The sequence below is a fragment of the Babylonia areolata genome, chromosome 31 (genome assembly GCF_041734735.1).
Source record: "Babylonia areolata isolate BAREFJ2019XMU chromosome 31, ASM4173473v1, whole genome shotgun sequence".
In the NCBI taxonomy this organism is placed as follows: Eukaryota; Metazoa; Mollusca; class Gastropoda; order Neogastropoda; family Buccinidae; genus Babylonia; species Babylonia areolata.
Genome location: NC_134906.1, coordinates 22,107,461 through 22,129,141, shown reverse-complemented (window position 1 = coordinate 22,129,141; position 21,681 = coordinate 22,107,461). Strand labels below are relative to the sequence as shown.

General features: G+C 37.9%; 1 protein-coding gene across 4 annotated transcripts in view; it reads left to right on the top strand.

Moving 5' to 3' along the window:
- The first annotated feature begins 3,863 nt into the window (after nt 1-3,863).
- LOC143276200 (rab GTPase-activating protein 1-like) overlaps nt 3,864-21,681 on the top strand; it is a 56,876-nt gene continuing 39,058 nt past the window's right edge. Inside the window, exons 1-5 of one of the 4 annotated variants that reach the window (XM_076580646.1) lie at nt 3,864-3,983; nt 4,951-5,418; nt 9,472-9,676; nt 11,974-12,036; nt 18,480-18,500. In XM_076580646.1, the coding sequence (XP_076436761.1) occupies nt 5,115-5,418; nt 9,472-9,676; nt 11,974-12,036; nt 18,480-18,500 (593 nt within the window). In that variant the 5' untranslated portion in view covers nt 3,864-3,983; nt 4,951-5,114. Of the gene's footprint in view, nt 3,984-4,950; nt 5,419-9,471; nt 9,677-11,428; nt 11,447-11,973; nt 12,037-18,479; nt 18,501-21,681 lie in introns of all 4 variants that reach the window. The other 3 variants (XM_076580647.1, XM_076580648.1, XM_076580649.1) reach the window with 3 other exon arrangements.

The following is a 21,681-nucleotide window of genomic DNA, read 5'->3' as shown; positions in this document are numbered from 1 at the left end:
TCTCCTTATAGGTATATTAATCAGTTGACTTGTACACCCAGCAGCAATGACAGAAGAAATAATTTGTTCCGATGAACCTATTATTTACCTGTGTGCAAACTGAATCGGTAGCAAAAGCAGCATCAACTTGAAGTTGTGTATCTTGTGAATGGAGTGAGTTACCACTGTCAACCACGCAAAGTAATAGGACCAGCAACTGAGCAAGACACCAACCACTATATTCAGGATTTGCCCGCGAAGAGTTTCAGTTTCACTTTCTCAAGGAGGCGTCACTGCGTTCGGACAAATCCATACACGCTACACCACATCTGTTGAGCAGATGCCTGACCAGCAGCATAACCCAACGCGCTTAGTCAGGCCTTGAGTGCATGCTTACATATTTGTGTACCTATGAAAGGGGATTTCATTTTACGTAATTTCGCCAGAGGACAACACTCTCGTTGCCATGGGTTCTTTTTCAGTGCGCCAAGTGCGTGCTGCACACGGGACCTCGGTTTATCGTCTCATCCGAAAGACTAGACGCTCAGTTTGATTTTCCAGTCAAACTTCGGAGAAAGGGCGAGAGCGGGATTCGAACCCACACCCTCACGGACTCTGTGTATTGGCAGCTGAGCGTCTTAACCATTCTGCCACCTTCCTCCGCGAAGAAATAACAGGATCGTGAAACTCTTCTCAGTACATTAAAGCAACCACCACCCCAGCACGCCTTGAAACAAGACAGACGATGAGACAGCTTCAGTTTGGTTGACATCGCTCGTTCTTATTTATCTACTTATCTATCGACCGTGTTCGTTAGGAAACCGGAAGTCAATGAAAAGTTCAGCCCCTTCACCTTGGGACGTCCGGATAAGGCAACATGGCAACTCTGTCTGCTGAAACTGAAAGTGCGCTTGACTCCATGAAAGTTAAAGAACCGAAAGAGTATTTCAAAAAGAACGGACAACTGATAAGTGGCACGAAAGTTGAACTTGTTCGTCATGCAAAAATTTTAAACTGACGCGGAACCAGAAACAAGAAGGCGAAGTCAAGTCAGTTTCTGCTGTCACAGCGACATCAACCTCGTGCACATTTTTAACAACTGAAGAAAAAAGTATTGCTCCTGTTTGTGACCCATTCAATCAGAATCTACATACATGCCAGCATTTCATATTGTTGCTACATAGTATTAGTGTGTGTGTGTGTGTGTGTGTGTGTGTGTGTGTGTGTGTGTGTGTGTGTGTGTGTGTGTGCCCTCTAAAAACAGATTTCAGACTTGAGAAAATGGGCAGTGCTGTTCCAATGAATTTGATCTTTTTCTGGCTTTTCTATCACATGATTTTTTTTTTAAGTAGCTTTAATATATATATATATATATATATATATATATATATATATATATATATATATATATATATATATATACATTGTGGGGATGAGAGTGTTGGAGTTGAGCATGGAAATCTGTGGGGAAAAGAGTGGTGCAGTTTAGCATGGAAATTGTGGGGAGAAGAGTGGTGGAGCTGTGCATGGAATTTGATTAAAGATGATAATCATCAAGACTGATTCATGTGTGTTTCATCACAGTTGCATTGATGATGTAAGTAAAGAATGATTTCATCTTATGGTGCAGCACACATGAATGTGTGCATACAGTACTCACTCATACATCATTGCAAGTGACATGCATTGATAAGTCTTCTCAAGACTCCCAGGCATTCAGGCACACCAGTCTGGTACAATTAGCTGACCTGTTTACCCAAAATGGATATGTCTGTACTTTCACCAGGTTAAAATATGTATTTCTTTTATGGAAAACTGTAAGTTCATTGTATCTAACAACCATTTAGTTTTGGGTGGTGTGTGTGTGTGTGTGTGTGTGTGTGTGTGTGCGATCTACATCTGTACTGAAGTGCAGTGTCTATATTTACAAAGTTTTGATTTTTTTTCCATGATCAGTGTTATCTCAGCTGATTTGAAGCATACTGCACCTCCCCACCTTTCTCCCTCAAAGAGAAGAAGAAGAAGAAAAGAGAAGAAAAATCACAGCTACAGTTCACATCAGTATGAAAAAAAAAAATCACGAGCATTCAAATTCCACAATGCCCAATAAGAAAGCTTTTAAAAAAATCTTCATACACAGATGATAATCTGACTGTGTTACACAATTTGTCAATACCAATGATCCTTCTGAATCAATCTGCTCTCAACTAACACACACACACTCTACAAATTGACACCCACTACTGTAAGCCCCCTTCAGTTTAAATTTTATGACAAAACAGTCTTCAAGGCCCTAATAAGTCATCTTTCACTGTGTCATCAGTGTCAAATTGGTGAAAAGGGGGAAGCAAAGCTGTCAGATCATTACATAATTTCACTTCCAAATTTGTTAAATTTTGTAATATTACTCAATTTACTGTCAGCAGCATTGGTTTCCACTGCTGATGCTGAAGTAGTAGTGATGTTTTCTTGGACTTGCACATCTGACAGCTGTGACAAAAAAAGAAATGAATATATAATTAAAGCTTGAATGTTATGACATTTGTTTTAGTTACACATTTTCATTCAAACTGCATACAACCCCCAAAATGTGTCAGATCTATTCACAGCATTATGCATGTGCAGAATCTCAAGCCAGTGAGTTGTTTAAATTTGCAACAATAACTATGCCTTATCTATCTATCTATCTATCTATCTATCTATCTATATGTATGTGTGTGTGTGTGTGTGTGTGTGTGTGTGTGTGTGTGTGTGTAAACATTCACACTGCCTGTGGAAGTAGCAAGGATCTGACTGTCTCAGTATCATTGTTACAGCACTTTCTTAAAATGTGCAAGCATTTCCACTTGGAAGAAGTATGCACTGACAAATGTTGTATAGTGCAAATGCTTTATAGTGTTTGTTTATGTGTTACACTAGTCAGTTTTGTACTATGTGTCAGAGATGCATATGTCTGTGCTGAATAAAAATCACAGCTAAGAATGTGACAACACACACACACACACACACACAAATCCAGTTGAATGATACAATACTGGTGACTGGAAGTTGAAAAAGACCGGCCAGCTGGTGTACTGTAATTCTCCGTTTTAAAGGTTAAACTGTGTTTTTGGATTCAAACATTAGGCAGATAAGTGTGTGGGAAATGAAGACAGTATTATCATCCCTCTTTGAGAAATCAGACCCAAAACATTCTTAGGCTTGGCTGTTGAATTGAAACAAATATATTTTGAAACGTAAAAATGAATATTCGATTCAAAATGTCACATACCGTGCTTGTTTTGAAGACCTTGTTCGTAAAAAGTGAAGGAATATCATCGCCACTGAGGGTGCGGTTCTTGGCTTCAGTTCAGTTCACGAAGTGATTCTGAAATCGCCACGCTCTTTGCAATCGGTTCGTGGCTGGTATTTGTTGCGATATCTTTTTTCCTTTGAAGTTCGAACAGCACACACAGTACTTCGTTCCTCCCGTTTTTCCCCAGACCCATTGTCAAGTATTTACACAAGTACAATCGACGAACTCGCAACTTTCGCTTTAAGAGACGTCCCGCGAATTCTCTTTCCGGCTTAATTAAGGGCAAATTACTCTATTTTTTTTTCTCCAACGAACAATGTCTATATACATCGCTCTAATGATGAAGAGACTGAACTTAACTGCGTACATTCATCCATGCCACAAACAAAATTCCTATCATGAGACACATACAGAAGGAGACATGTGTAATGAAAACAAACGTTCAATAAAGATATCAATAAATGTTAGCCTCCACTTTTGAAAGATGAACTTTTTGCCTGCTCTGAGATGACTCCGCGAAGCAAAGCTTCGTTTATTGTACGGAAATAGGCGAAGACTAACGAAAATGTGCCACTGACGTCAGACGACAGCGCCCTCTCCCATCAGCCACACATGTGAAAACTAATTTGTTATGTTTGGTGTATGTGGTCGAAAATTATGGGCTTGATAGGCGTTGTTGGAATTGCCGTGAAGCCAGGAATAATCTGAGGTTTGTCGTTTGTTGTTCCAAAATGACATGAACTTCTTCTCTTTAAATGTGCAGTGTGTGTGTCGTTGACCAAACGACCAAACAGCAGCAGTCGCTGCAGTGCCTCGTTTGTTTATGCAGACGGATTTGACATCCAACATTAATAAACAGTAACTGAGTCAGCAGCAGTTTGAAACGACTATTCATGTTTTGTCATCATCAGCACAGCGTTTTAGAATGATATTTCAGCAGTTTGCAGTGTCCAATTGTTAAATTTCGTTTGCTGTTCTCTGGCTCTGCCATTGTTAGTATGTCACCATTGGTGCATCACAACCAGAATGCACTTTCATAGCGTAATGTTTACGACATTAATGACAGGGACAAGACACGGTCATGGTTCGAATCATTAACATCTATAAATTAACGCTAGTAGTACTTACCATTATAGTTTTGATTCACAAATATCAGTGTATCTCCTCAAATTTAATCGAATTAATAAAGCGGTTGCGGTTACCTGACATTTCATTACAGTCATCATTTCATGACCCGTAATTATGTTTTAAAATGCATTGCAGTTTAAGTTTTTAACCAGGTGTCTAACCTAATGAAACAAAGACAGAGGAATGTGGGGGTAAACACAGGAATGTGGGGGTAATGCTCTATTTTCAGTGTGTGTGTGTGTGTGTGTGTGTGTGTGTTTGTACACAACTGTATCATGTACTCTAGTGATGAACTGATGTAGTGAAACCATTGAACACATATGAGGGATTGATGGGATTTTTGAGCAAGGGCTCAAGTTGATAAACACTTCTGTGAAAACTGAAAGTAACTAACTTAAACTAACTTGAGTGCTGTGGAGTGTTTCCTGTTTTCAGTGTGTGCAAAATACTTGTTTATTACATGGTCTGGATATGCATGGAAGAGATTATCCAGCTTCTAGAACTACATGTATTCTGGTAATAAGAAATTTTCCACTCATAATTTTCAGGTCCTGTTTGCTTCACAGTGGAAGCTTGCCATATGGTTGAAGCAAGACTGTGAAACGTGTTTTACAAAAGTTAAGATCTGGTTGTTGTAAAAGAGCTATACATAGAAACAAGGAATGAAAAATATTTGCTTGCCAACGGAAGCTGCACTGACCCCTCGTGAGCCATGGCAGCAATGGAAGATGCAGTAAGCAGAGAGTCTATCGAATCTTCATCAACGGGAGACGAATTTGTTGTCGTGAATGGTGAACCCAAGCTGAAATTCACAGGAGATTTCAATGACATTTGTGATGCCATGATGTCTGACGGCAATGCTGGTGGTGATTCTAGACTGTCTGCAAGTCCAACCAGCCAATCAGATGGCAAGGATTTGAGTCATGTGATGCCATCCAGTCAGTCGGTGGGGTTGTTGGCAGGGGACTTTGCTTCACCGGATATGGGGGATACGGGTGATGAGCAGTCTGGGCCAGGTTTGTAATTCTGATTCTATTTTACAGAGGTCTTAAAATAATTATTTAAATCTAAATAAACTTTACCACACCTTATGATAACTTGTGACATGTAATATGTAGACATATGGGCAATTACCACATTTCTTCTTTTCCACTCCTCTGTGTGACTGACTGAGTGAATGTCCATGCATTATTGTTGACACTACTCATTCTGTCTTGAAGGGACAAATGTGGATATTCATATTGCCGACATGTGATGTAATCAAATCTCAAATGCTGTCAGTGATGTTTTTTTTTTCTCTAACGAATAAAGGTGAATCACTTGAGAAGTGCAGATACTTTCAGTCACTCACATTATGATAAACAGTGGTCAGAAAGCACACAAAGTTCTTGTACTCTTTCTCTCGCTCACTCACACACACGTGCACACACACACACACTCTTTCTCTCGCTCACTCACACACACATGTGCACACACACACACACACACACACACACACACACACGCATACATACTCACACACTCGTTTGACACAGTATACATGCACACATACATGTACACGTGTGCACACACACAGACACATGCACACACACACACACACACACCGTTCACACATCATTGAACAATTTAACAAAAAAAGGGGGGGGGGGAGGGTTTTGTAAGTTCATGGAAAAAGATGTGAATTTCATAAATCAAGTCCCCTACTGAGATAGATTATAATTTTATATGTATTGCAAGGATAAAGACATGAGAATCTGCTATTGAACAGCATTGAGTTTGTACTAATCAGTTCCTGTTGCAGTTAAAGTATACAGCTGTACAAAACTGAAAAAAGAACCTGCATTTTTTATCATGTGTAACCTACAAGTCTTTCATAACAGTAACAGTAATCTGTTATCTAATAATCTATGCACACTTCACTTGTTTCAGTTTGGTGGTGGTGGTTGTGTGTCACTGTGTGTGTGTGTGTGTGTACTTTAGTGCACATGTGCTGTGTGTTATTTCTTGTTAAAAGATACTCCCCTGACATTGTATAATTTGTCATCCTCTTTCCAAAATTTTGTTGCTGTGGTGCTGTCAAAGTTTTGCAAAAGAAAGCGTGGTTTTGAGTTTCTCAACGATGCTGAAGTATTATCTCACTTTCGCTGAAGACACTTAGACAGTGATGGAACTTTCTTAACAGTGCTCATAGTATTTACTGAAAACTACCAGACTTTTGCTGAAGAACATGATTTAATTTCTCAGCCATGGTCAATATGTTACCATGGTTGTCAGGGAAAGTATCTACCATATCAGTGTTATTGGATTGCAGCTTCCATGATAAATCCTACAACAGGTGTATAATGTGCATAAACCCTTTCGCTTACGGAACTATTACTGATTTTTAATTTTATAAAATAATCCCCCCCCCCCCCCCCCAAAAAAAAAAAAAAAAAAATCCAAAGAATTGAGATTATTAAGATTATGCTCAAAAGTATGTAAAAGTGTTCGTTTTCTTGAAGGAAAATCAAAATGAATGGAAAACATGATTATCATAACTTCAGTGTTGACGGGATGAGATAACTCCCAATCAGGGAAGATAACTCTGAGTCTGATTCGAAGACAGAATACACGACATATTTGAAAATAAAATGAAATTTAAACAAAGAAGAAGAAGAAGAAGAAAATTCAAGTTTATTATATTTTACAGGTGAAAATAGTGTTAAAATATTAGTAAATGTATTAGACTAAAAAACCAAGTGCAGTCGTGTTGTTTCCTGCACTGTCATATTCATTGTTTTAAACATAAGGGACAAGCAGTATACATAACCACTCACATACATGTGAGTGTGTGAGTATACATGTATACACACATACGCTCTCACCCAAACACCCACAAACACTTATCACACAATATTACAACACAAAACTCATTGTAATTTGTGTAAACAATATTTCAGCTACAAGCTTTCATCTGGAAGGTTTCATAATAGTTGAAAACCCCAAAATGAAGTTTTCAACTTCAAGCTAAAATATTGGGTTTTTTCTTTGCCCACTTCTGACACGACCCCGCCCCCTTCCTGTTGATGTACCTTGTAGCATGCAAACCAGAATCATTTCAGTTGATCAACAACATTACTTTTGTTTTCTATTATGTTTTCGTAGTTGCTATTGTTGATGTGCGGAAAATTAAACAAAATTCTAGCCAAGTCTTCTGTACTGTACATTCTGGCAGCCATGTTGAAATGCTGAACAGATTTTCGCGATATAAAACGCAGAAAAACTGCATCAGAATTGAACAAAAACTGGCTGAGAATTTGCTTTGAACTCTCAGCAAGGCAGTCGCCCTTTGCAAGGGCGGTAAGCTTATGCAAATGAGTAGCTGGACACCTGATTATGTAGTTACCCCAAAACTGCGGATATAGCCCTGGTCGGAAGTGAAAGGCTTAATCATTTTTTTATGCCATCCATTACCAGGCAACCATCATGTGGTTTTGGATTACCTGACAGCTGTGTCTTGCTTTGATGTGTGCAGCCTGATACATGGCAGGCAGCTTTCTGGTGAATTTGACTTGGCATGAAAACATCATCGTCATGTAACAAGCTCCAGTGGCCTTGCTTAATCAAACAACACTCCAACGGACTGTTGAGGGAGAGAGATGGAGGGGAAATCAGAAGTAACGGTGGATTGACAGAATGGACAGAAAAACATTTGCAGTATAGACCCAGGCTTTTGAAACACAACCGACTGGCCTTGAGGAATCTGGTAGACAGTTCTGTGTAGCACCCCATTGAGTTGGATTGACTATTCTTCATAGTGGAGTCCCTGAATAAAAAGCAGATGATAAAAACAAACCGTAGGTCACTATACCAGCCAAGTTGAAAATTATTGTGAGGCTGATGAAAATTGATTGGCGTCAAAGAGTCTGTGTGTGCAAATTGATCAAGGCCTGAAGGTTTGTCAGCATAGTGAAGTATCAAACCAATTTTGCAGGATTTACGCTTTGCATCAGTGCCCCTTGTTGAGGTTTGCTGCTTCACAGACTCACAGAGCTGAGAAGGGGATGAAAGCAAAGTCATAGCAGAACTTAATAGTTCTTGATGCAGAGTTCATTGATGATTTCAAACCAAGGCCCTTTTGACAAGGTGTTTGTGACAAGATACTTTTTTTTTCTCTCCAGAACTCAGTACTTCATCACTCATGGATAGAGATTTTAGGCAAACATTGTTCTTCCAATTTATCCCAGCTAATCTTTAGATGCTCACAATAAACTCGATGGAAAAAAAAAATCATGTACTTGAGTTTGCATATTTATTGGCACACAGATAGACTGAGAGAGAACTCCAAACTCCAAACATTTTTATTCAAGGATCAAGATTTTAGGCATGGCCAGTTCTTCCAGTCCATGTCCATGCTAATCTATATTAGAGAGAGAAAGAGAAGTAAAGAGAAATACACCAGTATGAGTATTACAGGACAATGATGGGGAAAAGCAAACAATTTCAGGTACAGAGTTAGTTATCATATCCATGCATCTGATTCTATAGATCTCTGCCATTCGCTCTTCACTAAAGCACTCTCAGCTTCTCTTATCCAGCACCATCCGTGTCAGCTCAGTTTGGATGCTTGACAAATGAGAGAGGGAGAGTGAGGGGGTGGTGGAGGGATGGGTTTTGAGAAAGAGTGGTCATGAATTATTCATGCAACCATTTTCTTTCATGTGAAGCTCCCAGAACTCTTAGAGAGAAAGGACACTACATTATTATTATTATTATTATTATTATTACTCGTTGTGTGAGAGAGAGAGAGAGAGAAAGAAAGAAACAAGCACCACAGTGTTTCAGAAAAGTGGCAGAAAAACAAACAAAAAAACCAGACAACCCCACTCACAACATTAGGAGTACAAAATCACGTAAATAACAGCAAAATTTTGCAAGAATAACAACCAAAAGCAACACAGATACTTTTTTTCTAATCTGTACACAAAATATGACACATTTAGTTAACCAAAATGAACTCTGTATAGATCCTGCCATGTCTCCTATACAATTTCCACGTGAAGTGACCCAGACACAAACTGCTGCTACAGATCGGGGGCGGTCCACGTCTCTACCCACGCTGCCCATGGGGGACTGCACGGTCTTCAACGGAGTGACCTACCTTGGCTGCGCCATGGTCAACGCCCCGCGGTCGGAGGTGGAGATCTACCGCAACATGGCGGTGCTGAACAGCCAGACCCAGAGTGCCATCCCCGTCATCCTGTCTGTGCCCAGCACCTCGGAGGGCAGCGTCAGGTGAGTGGGTCGGTGGGTGGGTGGGTGGACTTGAGGTGGTGTGGGGAGGGAGGAGGGAGGGAGGGTGTGTGCTGCTGTACTTAACTCCTGACTTCTGTTGTGTACAGGAATGGTTGTGGGTGTTGTTGATAACTTGGACTCTTTTGGTTTTTCCCCCTTTTTTTTTTGTTAAAAAAAAGAAGAAAAAAAAAGAAAGAAAAAAAATCAGTTATGTTTTTTGGATGTTGTGAATAACTTTTTTTTTTTTTTTTATTTTAAAAAAAATTTTTTTTTACTAATCAGTTTGTGGGTGTTGTGAGTGCCTTGGAATTATTTGAATTATTTTTTTTTTTTATGAATAGTTATGTTTGTGGATGTTGTAAATAACTGAAAGATTTTGTGTTTTCTGAACAGTTGTGTTTGTGGATGACTTGGAGTTGGAATTTGAAAAAAAAGAAAAAAGGTTTATGAGTTATGTTTGTTGATGTTGTGGACAACTTGGAATCTGTGTGATTGTTTAGAAAAAAAAAAAAGAGTGCCTTTGTGTTGTGTTTACTTTTGAGAAATGTGTGTGAACAATGTTTGTTGATTTCTCTCTCTCTCTCTCTCTCTCTTTTTTTTTTTTTTTTTTGTTGTTGTTGTTGGTTTTGTTGTTGTGTACTTTGAAAATGGTGTGCCACTGATGTGAGTTGTTTGATTTCTGTTGTCTTTTGAGCTTTTCCATCATGTTGTGAATGCACTCACTGTCACACTGCGATGGCTGCTTCTGAAATGTCTTTTTTTTTGTTTTGTTTTAATGATAAAGTTAATCTTGAAGCTGTACACTTAGAAGATGGTATTACTTGGTGAAAAATTCTGACTCTGGTAACAGTAAGAGTGTGATGCTATTGTGGAATGGATATTTATATATATATGTATGTTTAATCACTTTCTTGTTTTGGGTAATATCACTTATCAGACTCACTACTGGCATGCTTCCTCCCAAAGAGCAATATGTTCTTATTTTACATATATATAATATATATTATATCCTGTTGTACACATGTCTTCTCTCTTTATCCTCCCCATCCATTTTATTAAAAAAAAAAATGTGCTGTACTGTGAACATGTTTTTTGTTGTGTTATCCACCTTTAATTTTTTTTTTATAATCTGAATTATTTGACGATGATATGAACAGCATCAGAATGCTCCTCATATATTAAGAATGTTTATATGCTGTGCAATGTGTTCATCATAATTGAATTCGGAAGTAGGGCAAACATTACACCATGTGAATGAGTAAGAATGCATGCACACATACACATGCACACAAAGGCATGCAATTGCACGCAAACACACACGCATACACACACAACTTGCGCACACGCACTCACGCAAGCATGCATACTCACGCATGCACACATGCACACACACGTATGCATGCAAACGCATGGAAGCTCACACACACACATGCACACACACACACACAACTTCTGTTTGAGGATGCATGTGTTTTCATGTTCACACATTCACAGACATGAGCTTATGCGTATGCAATTTATCATACATTATTTCAAATATATTTTACGCATGCGGAGTTCCATCCACACTTGTACCATGTTATGAACAACCTTTTAAAAGTATTTTTATTTATAGATTTTGGAAATAAAGAAATTTGCTAAAGTGAACACAGAATAGATTTTTACTCTTTTTAACTGTTTCAGTGTTTCATCAATCAAAATTAGCAAATAGCTGTTTTTCTTGAAGTGCAAGCTCATACTGAATTGTTTCAGATTTTTGAAAGCCACACGGTATTCAAACAACATTTTATTTCTTTCACTTTTGCTGATTTTTTTTTTTCTATTCTTTTCCTATGGTTGTGCAAGTTAAATGTGTGTGCGTGTGTATTTTCATTTTGCATTCTGGTAATCTTGAAAGATGAGGTGTGGTTATATTATACTTTTTTTTGTAAAAGAGTAATGGTGGGGTCAGGTGTCATTCTGCTGCTTCGGTCGTTTGATTTTGATGCCTGCAAAAAACAGCAACAAAAACTGTTTTATATGATTTTATGATCAAGCCTTAATTTTCAGCATTCAGAGGCATAATTCATATGTGAATGAAAAATGTGGAGTGGATTGTTTGGATTCATCTCACTGTTTTTGTTTTGCTTTAGTTTTGTTTGCTTTGCTGTTTAAATACTAGTGTGGAGTTTCGGTTTTGCTGTGGTTTATGTACAGTGGAATTATATGTGTAAACATACTGTAGGTGTGTTTTATTTGAGTTGCCTTGTGTAATTTTGTTTTGTTTTGCTTTGTTATCCTCTGTTGGCATTTTAAAGATTGTCCGTGCCGGAAGTGGGGGCAGCCTCCAATGAGCAGAGTGTTATAGGCAGTCCCAAGATGCAAGTGGCTTCCTTTTGTTCCCACCCTCTGTTCCGTTGGTTTCCACCCTGTACTCTTTCTGCTTTGTAGCGGGAACGCTTGCTGAGGTTCTTGTTCATGTTCACTTGTTGTTTGCCGCCCAAACTGTTGTTTGATAACTGCTCACGTTTTATCAGTAAGCAAACTTGGGTCTGATGAATTTCTCACCTGATGTTATAGTCATCACAGTTTTGACCTGAACTGTGTATGGGTGGGGAAATGCGTTTGTGTGTGTGTGTGTGTGTGTGTGTGTGTGCGATTTGTGTTTATGGATTGAAAACATCAAACTTGAGAAATGTTACAATAGCTCAAAGAGGAACAGTACATGTTGACTAATTAGTTATTAAAATTTAATTAAGTGAATGGAAGGACTGCTGACAGATTTGGTTTACTTTCATCTGCTTTGAATTTCTTCATATCTGAACCAAAAAGCTTTTACGAAACAGAGGGTAAATTGCAGTGGAAAGTCTTATTAAGAAATAGGAGCAAATTAGTCTATGCATTCTCATTTTTTGAAAATGTGGTCCATGTTATAAGAGTGTGATATTGATGAGTGTATTGATGAATGTGTATGAAATTAACCCCGCATGGTCAGTCATCACTCATTGCCCGTTCTCCTATTTCCCTTTCCCATCCACAGTTATTTCCCTTACCTGCTCACGTTTCCCCCCCACCCCTGTAAGTTGTGTAACATTCCTGACCCTCCCCAAACTGAACATCCTGGTATGAGTCATGACTATACTTGTTTCCAAAATACTAGTGGTTTTTTTTTTTTATGATTTAAATTTGTGAAATTTTTATTATGTAAGGAAGCGAAATTCATTAAGAAAAGAAAAAAGAAAGTGATCCTTTTTTTTTTTTTTTGGTCTGTCAAGACTCATTAACCCAGAAAGCCATAACTTCTTGCAATCTTTAGTTTATTAAAATAGTTATCTATTTTCTGTCTTTCTATCTGTGCTTCTATGTATCTATCGGCATATTTATATATTACAAATTTAGTTTACTTTTTGTATTCCTTTCCTAAGTATATTATATATATTTCTTTCATAGATAACTTCTTATAGTCATACTGCTGTGAGATTCAATTTGCACTGACTGTTGTGTTGGCAGTGCACTTGCTTCTATAATCAGTTTCTATGAATTTCATGGATTCTGGGCTTGTTCAGTTTCTGCCCATGCTGATTTAAAAATGCTATCTTAACACATGATGTTGTAGTGACTATGCTTATTTGTTCTATGAAGAAAGCAATATTTGTTGTTTCTTTTCTGGATAAGTATGAATAAATATATAAATATGATGATATTTCTTATATTATTTAACATATTGTTACTCTGCCAAAAGCATGTTTTGAGCAAATAGGAAAAAAAAAAAAATTGACAGAACTGTTACAGTCTGGTCAGAGTCTTGTTATCATCTGCTATTTAAACTAAAGATATGTTGTAGAGACAGCTGTAGTTTCCACAAAGGATGTGGAACTGGTGAAGTGTGTGTGGGCGTGTGCGTGTGTGCGTGCGTGTGTGTGCGTGCGTGTGTGTGTTTTTTTTTCATGAGTGGGTAACAAAAAATGGAAATTGAATAATCTCATCAGCCAGTCTTGAATTAAACCCAAACTGACGCAACCGAACATAACTGCTTTGGCACTTTATTGTATTAGATTGGTATCAAGGCAGAATTATGATGTGCAAGTCCAGTTTCACAGGAAACATGTCTGAGTTCTAATGAACAAAAGAGAAAAGAGAAAAAGAAATAATCAGATCTTGGCCAAGGCTTTGTTGCATTTAGATATCAAGCAATAGCATTATTATGTTTTCAGGAGTGTTACCAAAAGGCACAAAATATGAAGCGAATCTGCTTGCTTCATCCAGATTGAGATAGTTTGGAAATTGAATAGATCCACATGCTGCTTGTGACAATAAAAGCCACTCTAAAATCAGTGTGATCCCCAAGCCTTTGCTATAGATTTTTTTTTTTTTTTTTTACCTCATCAGATGCTAAATGCCAGTATTATCCTTGTTCATTTTCCATCCTCTGTTCAGCAACTACCCAGAGATGAATGTGCTGCCAGAATGATTCTAAGCTTAATTGAAAAAAACCAAACAACAAACCAACAAAAAAACAAACCAACAGAAATCTGCATGAGGCAAAGGAGCATTAAAAAGTTCTATATTTGTACCGCAAATGAGTACAGTAACAAAATCAAATTCAGTGGTTGTGATTTAAGGTGTGTGACTTTGTGTTGCTTAATTAAAAGAATTCAAAGTAACTTGCAACCAAGTGTTAATTTATTTATTAGATATTTAAAAAAAAAAAATTATTTATTAGATAATAATTTAAAAAAAAAGGGTTTTAAAAGAACTGGAGTTAGTTGATTTTGAAGATGATTCAACTGCTGGCTGTAGGTTTTATGTGACAGATGTCACTCGTCAGTTAATGTCGTACCTGTCATCAGAAATTGGCAATGAGTTGTTTGCACACAGTTATAGAACTTATACTTTTGTGTGATTGCTGTTTATGGGCATGTATGTGTGTGCGCGCGCGCGCACACACACACACACACACACATTTTTTGTTTTGTTTTTTGATACACTAATATTCACATGCATTCCCTTTCCTTTATACACTACTTTACTCCTTTCCGTCTAAAAAAAACACTTATAGTGAATAGACGTTAAACTGAAGAAGAACACACACACACACACACACACTCTTTCTCTCTCTTTCTGTCAACACACACACACACACACACACACACACACACACACACACACACACACACACACAGGTGCTTATGCAGAAGTTGTTTCCTAGCCAGTTGTTATCAGTATCATTGCTCTTCACTCTTGATACTCGTAGTGTACATCAGTGCCATTTGAAATCTGTGTATCTCACCCTTAGCCTCCAGCCCCTCCCCTCCCTTCCCCATTCTTTTTTTTCCTGTTCTTCTTTTTTGGCAACTCTTTCTCTCTCTTTCCCCAGTGGGATGTGAATCATTTGTTGGCCTTAGTTTAGCAGTCGCATTCTCTCTGCTTCAGTAGAAGCGAACTGGATTGAAAACTTTGGTGTAAACTGTCACCACACTTTGGTGTGAAGTATCGCCTAATTTGGGTATAAAGTATCATCATACTTCAGTGTGAATTATCACCATACTTTGGTGTAAAGTATGCATTGGTGTAAAATATCACCGTACATGTGAGTAGACTATCACCAAACTTTGATGTAGACTATCACCAAACTTTGGTGTAGAGTATCACCACACTTTGGTATAGTTATGTACAGTATTTACACCAAACTTTGGTGTAAAGTATTTCATCCAATTTCGGTGTGAAGTATCATTATACATATTGGGTGTTAAGTATCACCCAACTTTGTGATAGTTCGCCAAACTTTTCTGTAAAGCCATCACCAAACATGATGGAAAGTTTCACCATACTTTAGTGTAAAATATTGTCAGTTTCTGGTGCAGTTTGCAAGCATTGGTGATTTTTTAAATATTTTTATTATTTTTATTTTTTTTTAACCAAACTTGGGTGTAAAATATTACCAAACTTGGGTGGAAAGTTTAACTGAACTTTTATGTGAAGCATCACCCAAACTCTGGTGTAAAGTATATCACCCAGCTTCGGTGAAATTTTCACCAAACTTGGCTGGTGTAAATTATCATTATACTTCAGTGTGAAGTGTCACTAAATTTGGGTGAAATGTATGGTGAAAAACATCACCAATCATTGGTGTAAAATTCACCAAACATGAGTGTAAAGTGTCACCCTGCTTAGGTGTAAAGTATCACCATACTTAGGTATGTAATGTGTCACCATACTTGGGCATAAGTAATGTTATCACTGTACTTGGGTGTAAACTGTAAGGCATCACCTTACTGACCAGGACATATGCCTAGTCTCCTGTTGTTGGCATTTGTTCTTTGGCATTTGTTCTAAGTGGCAGTAGTTATAATATTACATCCAGCCGTAGAGGTGGGCAGGTGTGTGTATGTGGGGTTGGGGGTGGAACTGTCCCTTGCCCTCTTTGCCCACTGTTGATCACTCCCTCATCCAGTATAGTCTTCTTCACCAGTTACGTATCATTCCACCCACTGGCTATTGTCATACGTGGACAGGTTCCTTGTTGCTATATATATATATATATATATATATATATATATATAAGGAACTGTCCCTTGCCCTCTTTGCCCTCTGTTGATCACTTCCTCATCCAATATACAGTCTTCGTCACCAATTACGTATCATTCCACCCACTGGCTATTGTCATACGTGGACAGCTTCCTTGTTGCTATATATATATATGTATATATATATATATCATGTGGGTCATGCTTTAAGGTGTTGCCTCTTGTAGTGAGGGCCCTTTTTCACTGGTGTTCGCTTTTTTCAGAAAATAGTGGTATTTTTGTTTAGTGATTTTTAGAACTTGTAATGTAGAAAAGGTTGTTAGTTGTTGGAGGTGTGTGTGTGTGTGTGTGTGTGTGTGTGTGTTAAAGATAGTGTTTCAGGAATTCCTGGTTGCTCATTGGTATTCTTTTGTCCACATAACTTCTTAAAAATAGCACAGAGAAAACTAGAGAAAAAGGAAATGGGGCTATTTTATACATGTGAAACTTTGTTTAGGTTTGTTAAAAGTTTACAGTGATGATACATTTTATCAGGTGATGACATCATCTTATTTTATCTGGCGATGACCTCATCTTCCTCCTTCGTCCACCCCATCATCATTGGGTGAAAAACTAAAAATATAACATGACCAATGACTTTCATAATTGACAGTAGTTGTAATTTATACAGAACATTCACCCACGTCACCACATCAAGTTCATTTTTCAAAAGAATGTTTATATTGCTTTTTGCTAGTTTCACCTGACAAGAAAATGTGGTAAATAAGAAGAAAATAGATACCAATTAATAACACTTATATTTTGACAGTTGTCAATACTAGCATGAGTTTGAAGGAGATACAAAGCTCCATCATTATCTTTAAAACAAAAGTCTTTTTTTCCTGTGATTCATGGGTTTCTTTTTATGGTTTACAAGCGTTACTCAATATTTAGAGATTGCTTGAAACAGATACTACTCTATGTGAAATAACTTTGACTTTTTGAATCATTCATTGATTCACCCATACTTGCTGACTGTTACCGTTACTGTTCTTTTTCAAAGTTTAGATAGGGGACAAAGTGTTTTGTTTGGACAGGGGAAGTTACCATTGGAAGGGATGCAGTGAGGGGGGTGGTGGGTGGGCGGGGGGGGGTAGTAGGACTGAAGATGGTATGTGAGGGATTAACTAAAAAAAAAAAAAGTGGGCGTGTGGGTGAGGAGAGAGAGAGAGAGTTGTGTGTTTATATTGTGAGCTTTTGTTTTACAGAGTTGGGTACTGTATGTGAAAACTTGAATTACACTTTCCCACATTTTCACTGTTGATATTAGATAAGAACCCATGCACACACTGACACGCATGCATGCAGTTGTGCATGCAATACGGGCATATACATGAGTTCTTGCACTCACCCTTTCCATTCCCCTCCTAACCCATCTCCCTGATGTTTTGTGATGGTAATCAATTTCATAAGTTATTGTTGATTAGTTGAATTAAAACAGGTGTGAGAACTTGAGTAAATTTGCATTTGTTCAGATGCATAGATGTTAATGAAAAAGTATGTTTATCATGCAGAAGGGGTGTTGTCTAGTTGATACTGATTAGGAATGGAATTTAAACAGTTTCAAAAGGATTGAAACTGATACAGTAAATTTCGTACATTTTTCCGTTTGAGATAGGTTAGAAAAGCTAACTACAAATCTGAATTAAAAATGAAAGTTATTGACAAATGAAAAAAATAAAAAAATAAAGTCATTTTGGTGCCCATCTTATCCAGTTCGTTTAAAAAAAAAAAAAAAGAGTTGTCTTTGTGTTCTAGAATTGTTATTCTGCCACAGTCACAAAAGGAAATTCATGTGTATCCAAGTGAAACTGAGGAAAAAGGAAATAGTGGTGGATTGAGTTGAAGGGAGAGATAACGAAAGAAGAACACATTGAGTAATGAACTAGGGTGTAATCTGTTGGTTATGATGCAAGCGGTTTGCATTTAATTTCCTGCTGTTGTATTTTGTTTCAGTGTGCGTTTCTGTGTTAGGTAGTCCCAGTTTCTGTAGCTGATAGGTTGTTTGTTTAAATGGGTGTGTGATTATAATTGGTTATTCCAGTTTTTGTAATTGATAGCTCGTTGTCTTGTGCATTATTATTAATTATCATAATCGGTAGTCCCAGTTTCTCATAGTGGACTGGTTGTTGTGGACCTAGTGTGGTGTTGTGTGGTGTGGTGGTGAAGAAATGGTAATGCTGGTAACTTTTAACATTGGCTGCTGGTATGGTGTGACTTTCTGACATGAACTGTGTGATTTTTGCTGTCCCTTGCAGACCTTCAGGTGGATGCGTTAGGTATGATTTTCGTTCTTGTCCTCTGCTTTGGCGTTTCTTTCGTTTTTCATTTTGGGTTTTTAGTTTTGTTATTATGATTTGAATGGTTTCCACAGTTATGTTTCATTCATTGTTTATTGTACTGTATGGTTATGTTTAAGTTAAAAAAAAAAAAAATTTCTTTTGTTTTTCTTTTTGTTTGCTCCTGTGTTCTTTTTTTTTTCAGGAGTTCACCTATGGGATTCATTCTGACACCTTTCTAGTGCATTTCAGTTGGTTTTAGTGATTGCATGAATGAAGTTGTCATGCTGGTTCGAAAAAGAAAAAAGTATTGTATGTGGCTTTTTTTGTGTTTGTGTGTTAACTGTTAGTGTTACTGTCAGCTGTTGAAAGTTGATCTGTGGCATGTCTGTTGCTTGTCATTGTGGGGGGGAAAAAAAAACCCCGTAGTGTAGCTTTCTCGTTACCTCTGCTGATTAATTTATCAGTTCAGTTTGCTGGCACTTTGAAGAGGAGGCATCATCTGTGTCATAATCAGAAATGGTAGTATGGTCATTGTGATTATGATGACTAATGTTCACAAAACAGGTTATTAACTCTGGATCAGGTGAACGGAATATGATAATATCCTCAGAGCAAAAGTGATTGTTAAACTTGCTGCACTATTCTGCACTAACAGTAACAGCAGATGAAAAAAAAAAAAGTGTGTTTCTTGGTAAAATTGTGTGGATTATAATACATAGTTCAGTCGACCAGCTGATAGAAAGTTATTGAGAAAGGGAGGAGAGGGGAGGAAGGGGGCACACACACACACACACACACACACACACACACACACACACTCACACACTCACTCACTCACTCACTCACTCACTCACTCACACAACTGCACATATGTAGACAGAAGAAAGAATACGGAGGCTGCATTTTTTTTTCTTTTGTTAAATATTTTCCTTATTTATTCAGTCTGGCACTAATTTTCCGTACATGAAATCCTTTTCCTTGCAGATTTCACTGCTCACGCACGCACACACACACACACACACACACACACACACACACAGATTGCAGACACTATTTGCTTAATCTTTGGTGCTGTTCTAGTGACTGTGTGTCACCTGGTCTATTGCTAACAAGTAGTGGGATAGTATAGCTGTGGTTTGTGGATTGCAGCCACAGATGAGGATAGTGTTACTGTTAGTGTGTGTGGCTTGTTGTGACAAATGTGTCACAGACACACACACACACACACACACACACAGCCCACATCCTGACAGGGTTGGAAAGCAGTGTGATGTGGCTGGAGTCCCTTTCTTTCAGTCTCAGACTCTGCCCTCTGTCACTTCCTCTGTCTGTCTCCCTTGGTGGATGTGTCTGTATCTACTGTTCGACTATTAATACAGTGTGTGTACAAAGTTGTGTGTGTGAGAGAGAGAGAGAGAGAGAGAGAGAGAGAGAGAGAAAGTGTATGTGTTTATGTGTGTGTGTGAGAGAGAGAGAGAGAGAGAGTGTGTGTGTGTGTATGTGTTTGTATGTGTGTGTGAGAGAGAGAGTCGTATATGTGAGAGTGTGTATGTGCATTCTATAGGGGCAGTTAAATTCAAGTGCTTCAGTTAGTTCAGATATATGGATCTTTCAATATGCTTGCACATGTACTCTTGTGGGTCTGTTAATTTTTAAGGAAACCAGTTTTAACCATTTATTTTAATCCTTGGAGATGAAAGCATTCATGGACTTGTCAACCACTGCACACAGTTTCATTTCTTGTCTTCTCTCTCTTGTTATCTTAAAGTCTGTTTTTTTTGTTTTGTTTTGTTTTGTTTTTTTGCTTTGGTGTCTTATGGCAACTTTAGTTTCTTTTTTTTTCTTATTTCTTTTTTTCTTTTCTTTTTCATTCTTTCCTTTATATGTTCTGTTCTTCTCTCTCTCTCTCTTTTCATTGTTTTTTTGTTTTTTGGTTTTGTCGTAGACTGATCATGACAGAAATCACAGGCAACATTGCACTGCCATGGTTGCTAGTAGATAATTTTGTAAAGCTTTTTCATTGATTTATTTTATTTATTTATTTATTTTTAATGAACTAATTGACTGCCAGTTTTTGCCCCTGTGTTGTGTTGTTTCACATGGATTGTCTGTGTGTGTGTGTGTGTGTGTGTGTGTGTGTGTGTGTGTGTGATTGATATAGGTGGTCTGCCCTGTAAAGTTTTACACTGCAGAATTCGATCAATTTGTGTTAACATTGTGTTGTACGTTTAGTCAGGGAGTGAATTTTTTCAGTCCCTCCCCCCCCCAAGTGAAATGATAGTAGGAGTGAAATTGACCCCCCTCCCCCCCTTTTCCCCTTTTTGAAAATTTGTTTGTTTGTTTGTTTTTAAGTATTACAAAGGTTTTATTTAATTTTTTTTGTCAGTGGTTTGTGGAAACATTATGTTCAGGGCTTCTGACAGTGCATACAGTGTACATCCAAAACATTCTAAAAATGTCCAGAATGAACATGTAGAAAGGGTGAAAACTCTGTGTGGGAGCTCAAAGTTCATCTGCTACAAAGAAAGAGTAGTAGCCCTTTCCCCACAAGAATTATGATGAAATAATGTGTGTGTGTGTGTGTGTGTGTGTGTGTGTGTGTGAGAGAGAGAGAGAGAGAGAGAGAGAATGTGTTTGTATGTGTGTGTGTGAGAGAGTCGTATTTTGAATTTACCAAAAGTTCTGGGGCTCTTCTGAGGGAATCAAGGCTGTGGTGCTCTCTCTCTCTCTCTCTTTCTCTCTTGTTCCCTTGTACAGGTCCAAGTCTAATTTTCAGCTAAATACATGGAAAAAGTTTGATTTGTACTTTTACTGTGTTTGGGTGGCATAAAAAACAAATTGAATAGATGTCCAGGTGTCTTTGGGATTGGAATTAAGAAATGATTTTGTACACAGTTACATCTTACAGTAGTTGGGTTATTTGTACAAACTTCCATGTGACTTTTGAGGAAGGAAGGGGCAGGTCGGGTGGGGGGGGTGTCAGCAAGGAACCTTTTTCTTTGTTCCGATTAGTCATAAAGGGAGAGAAAGAAAAGCATTGATAAAAAACAAAGGGGGAAAAAAAGAAAAAAGAAAAGGAGGTCTGTGTCTGACACAGTACTGGGCGAAGAACATACACACACACACACACACACACAAAGCCCAGTGTAACAGCAGATCACATGCACACACACACACA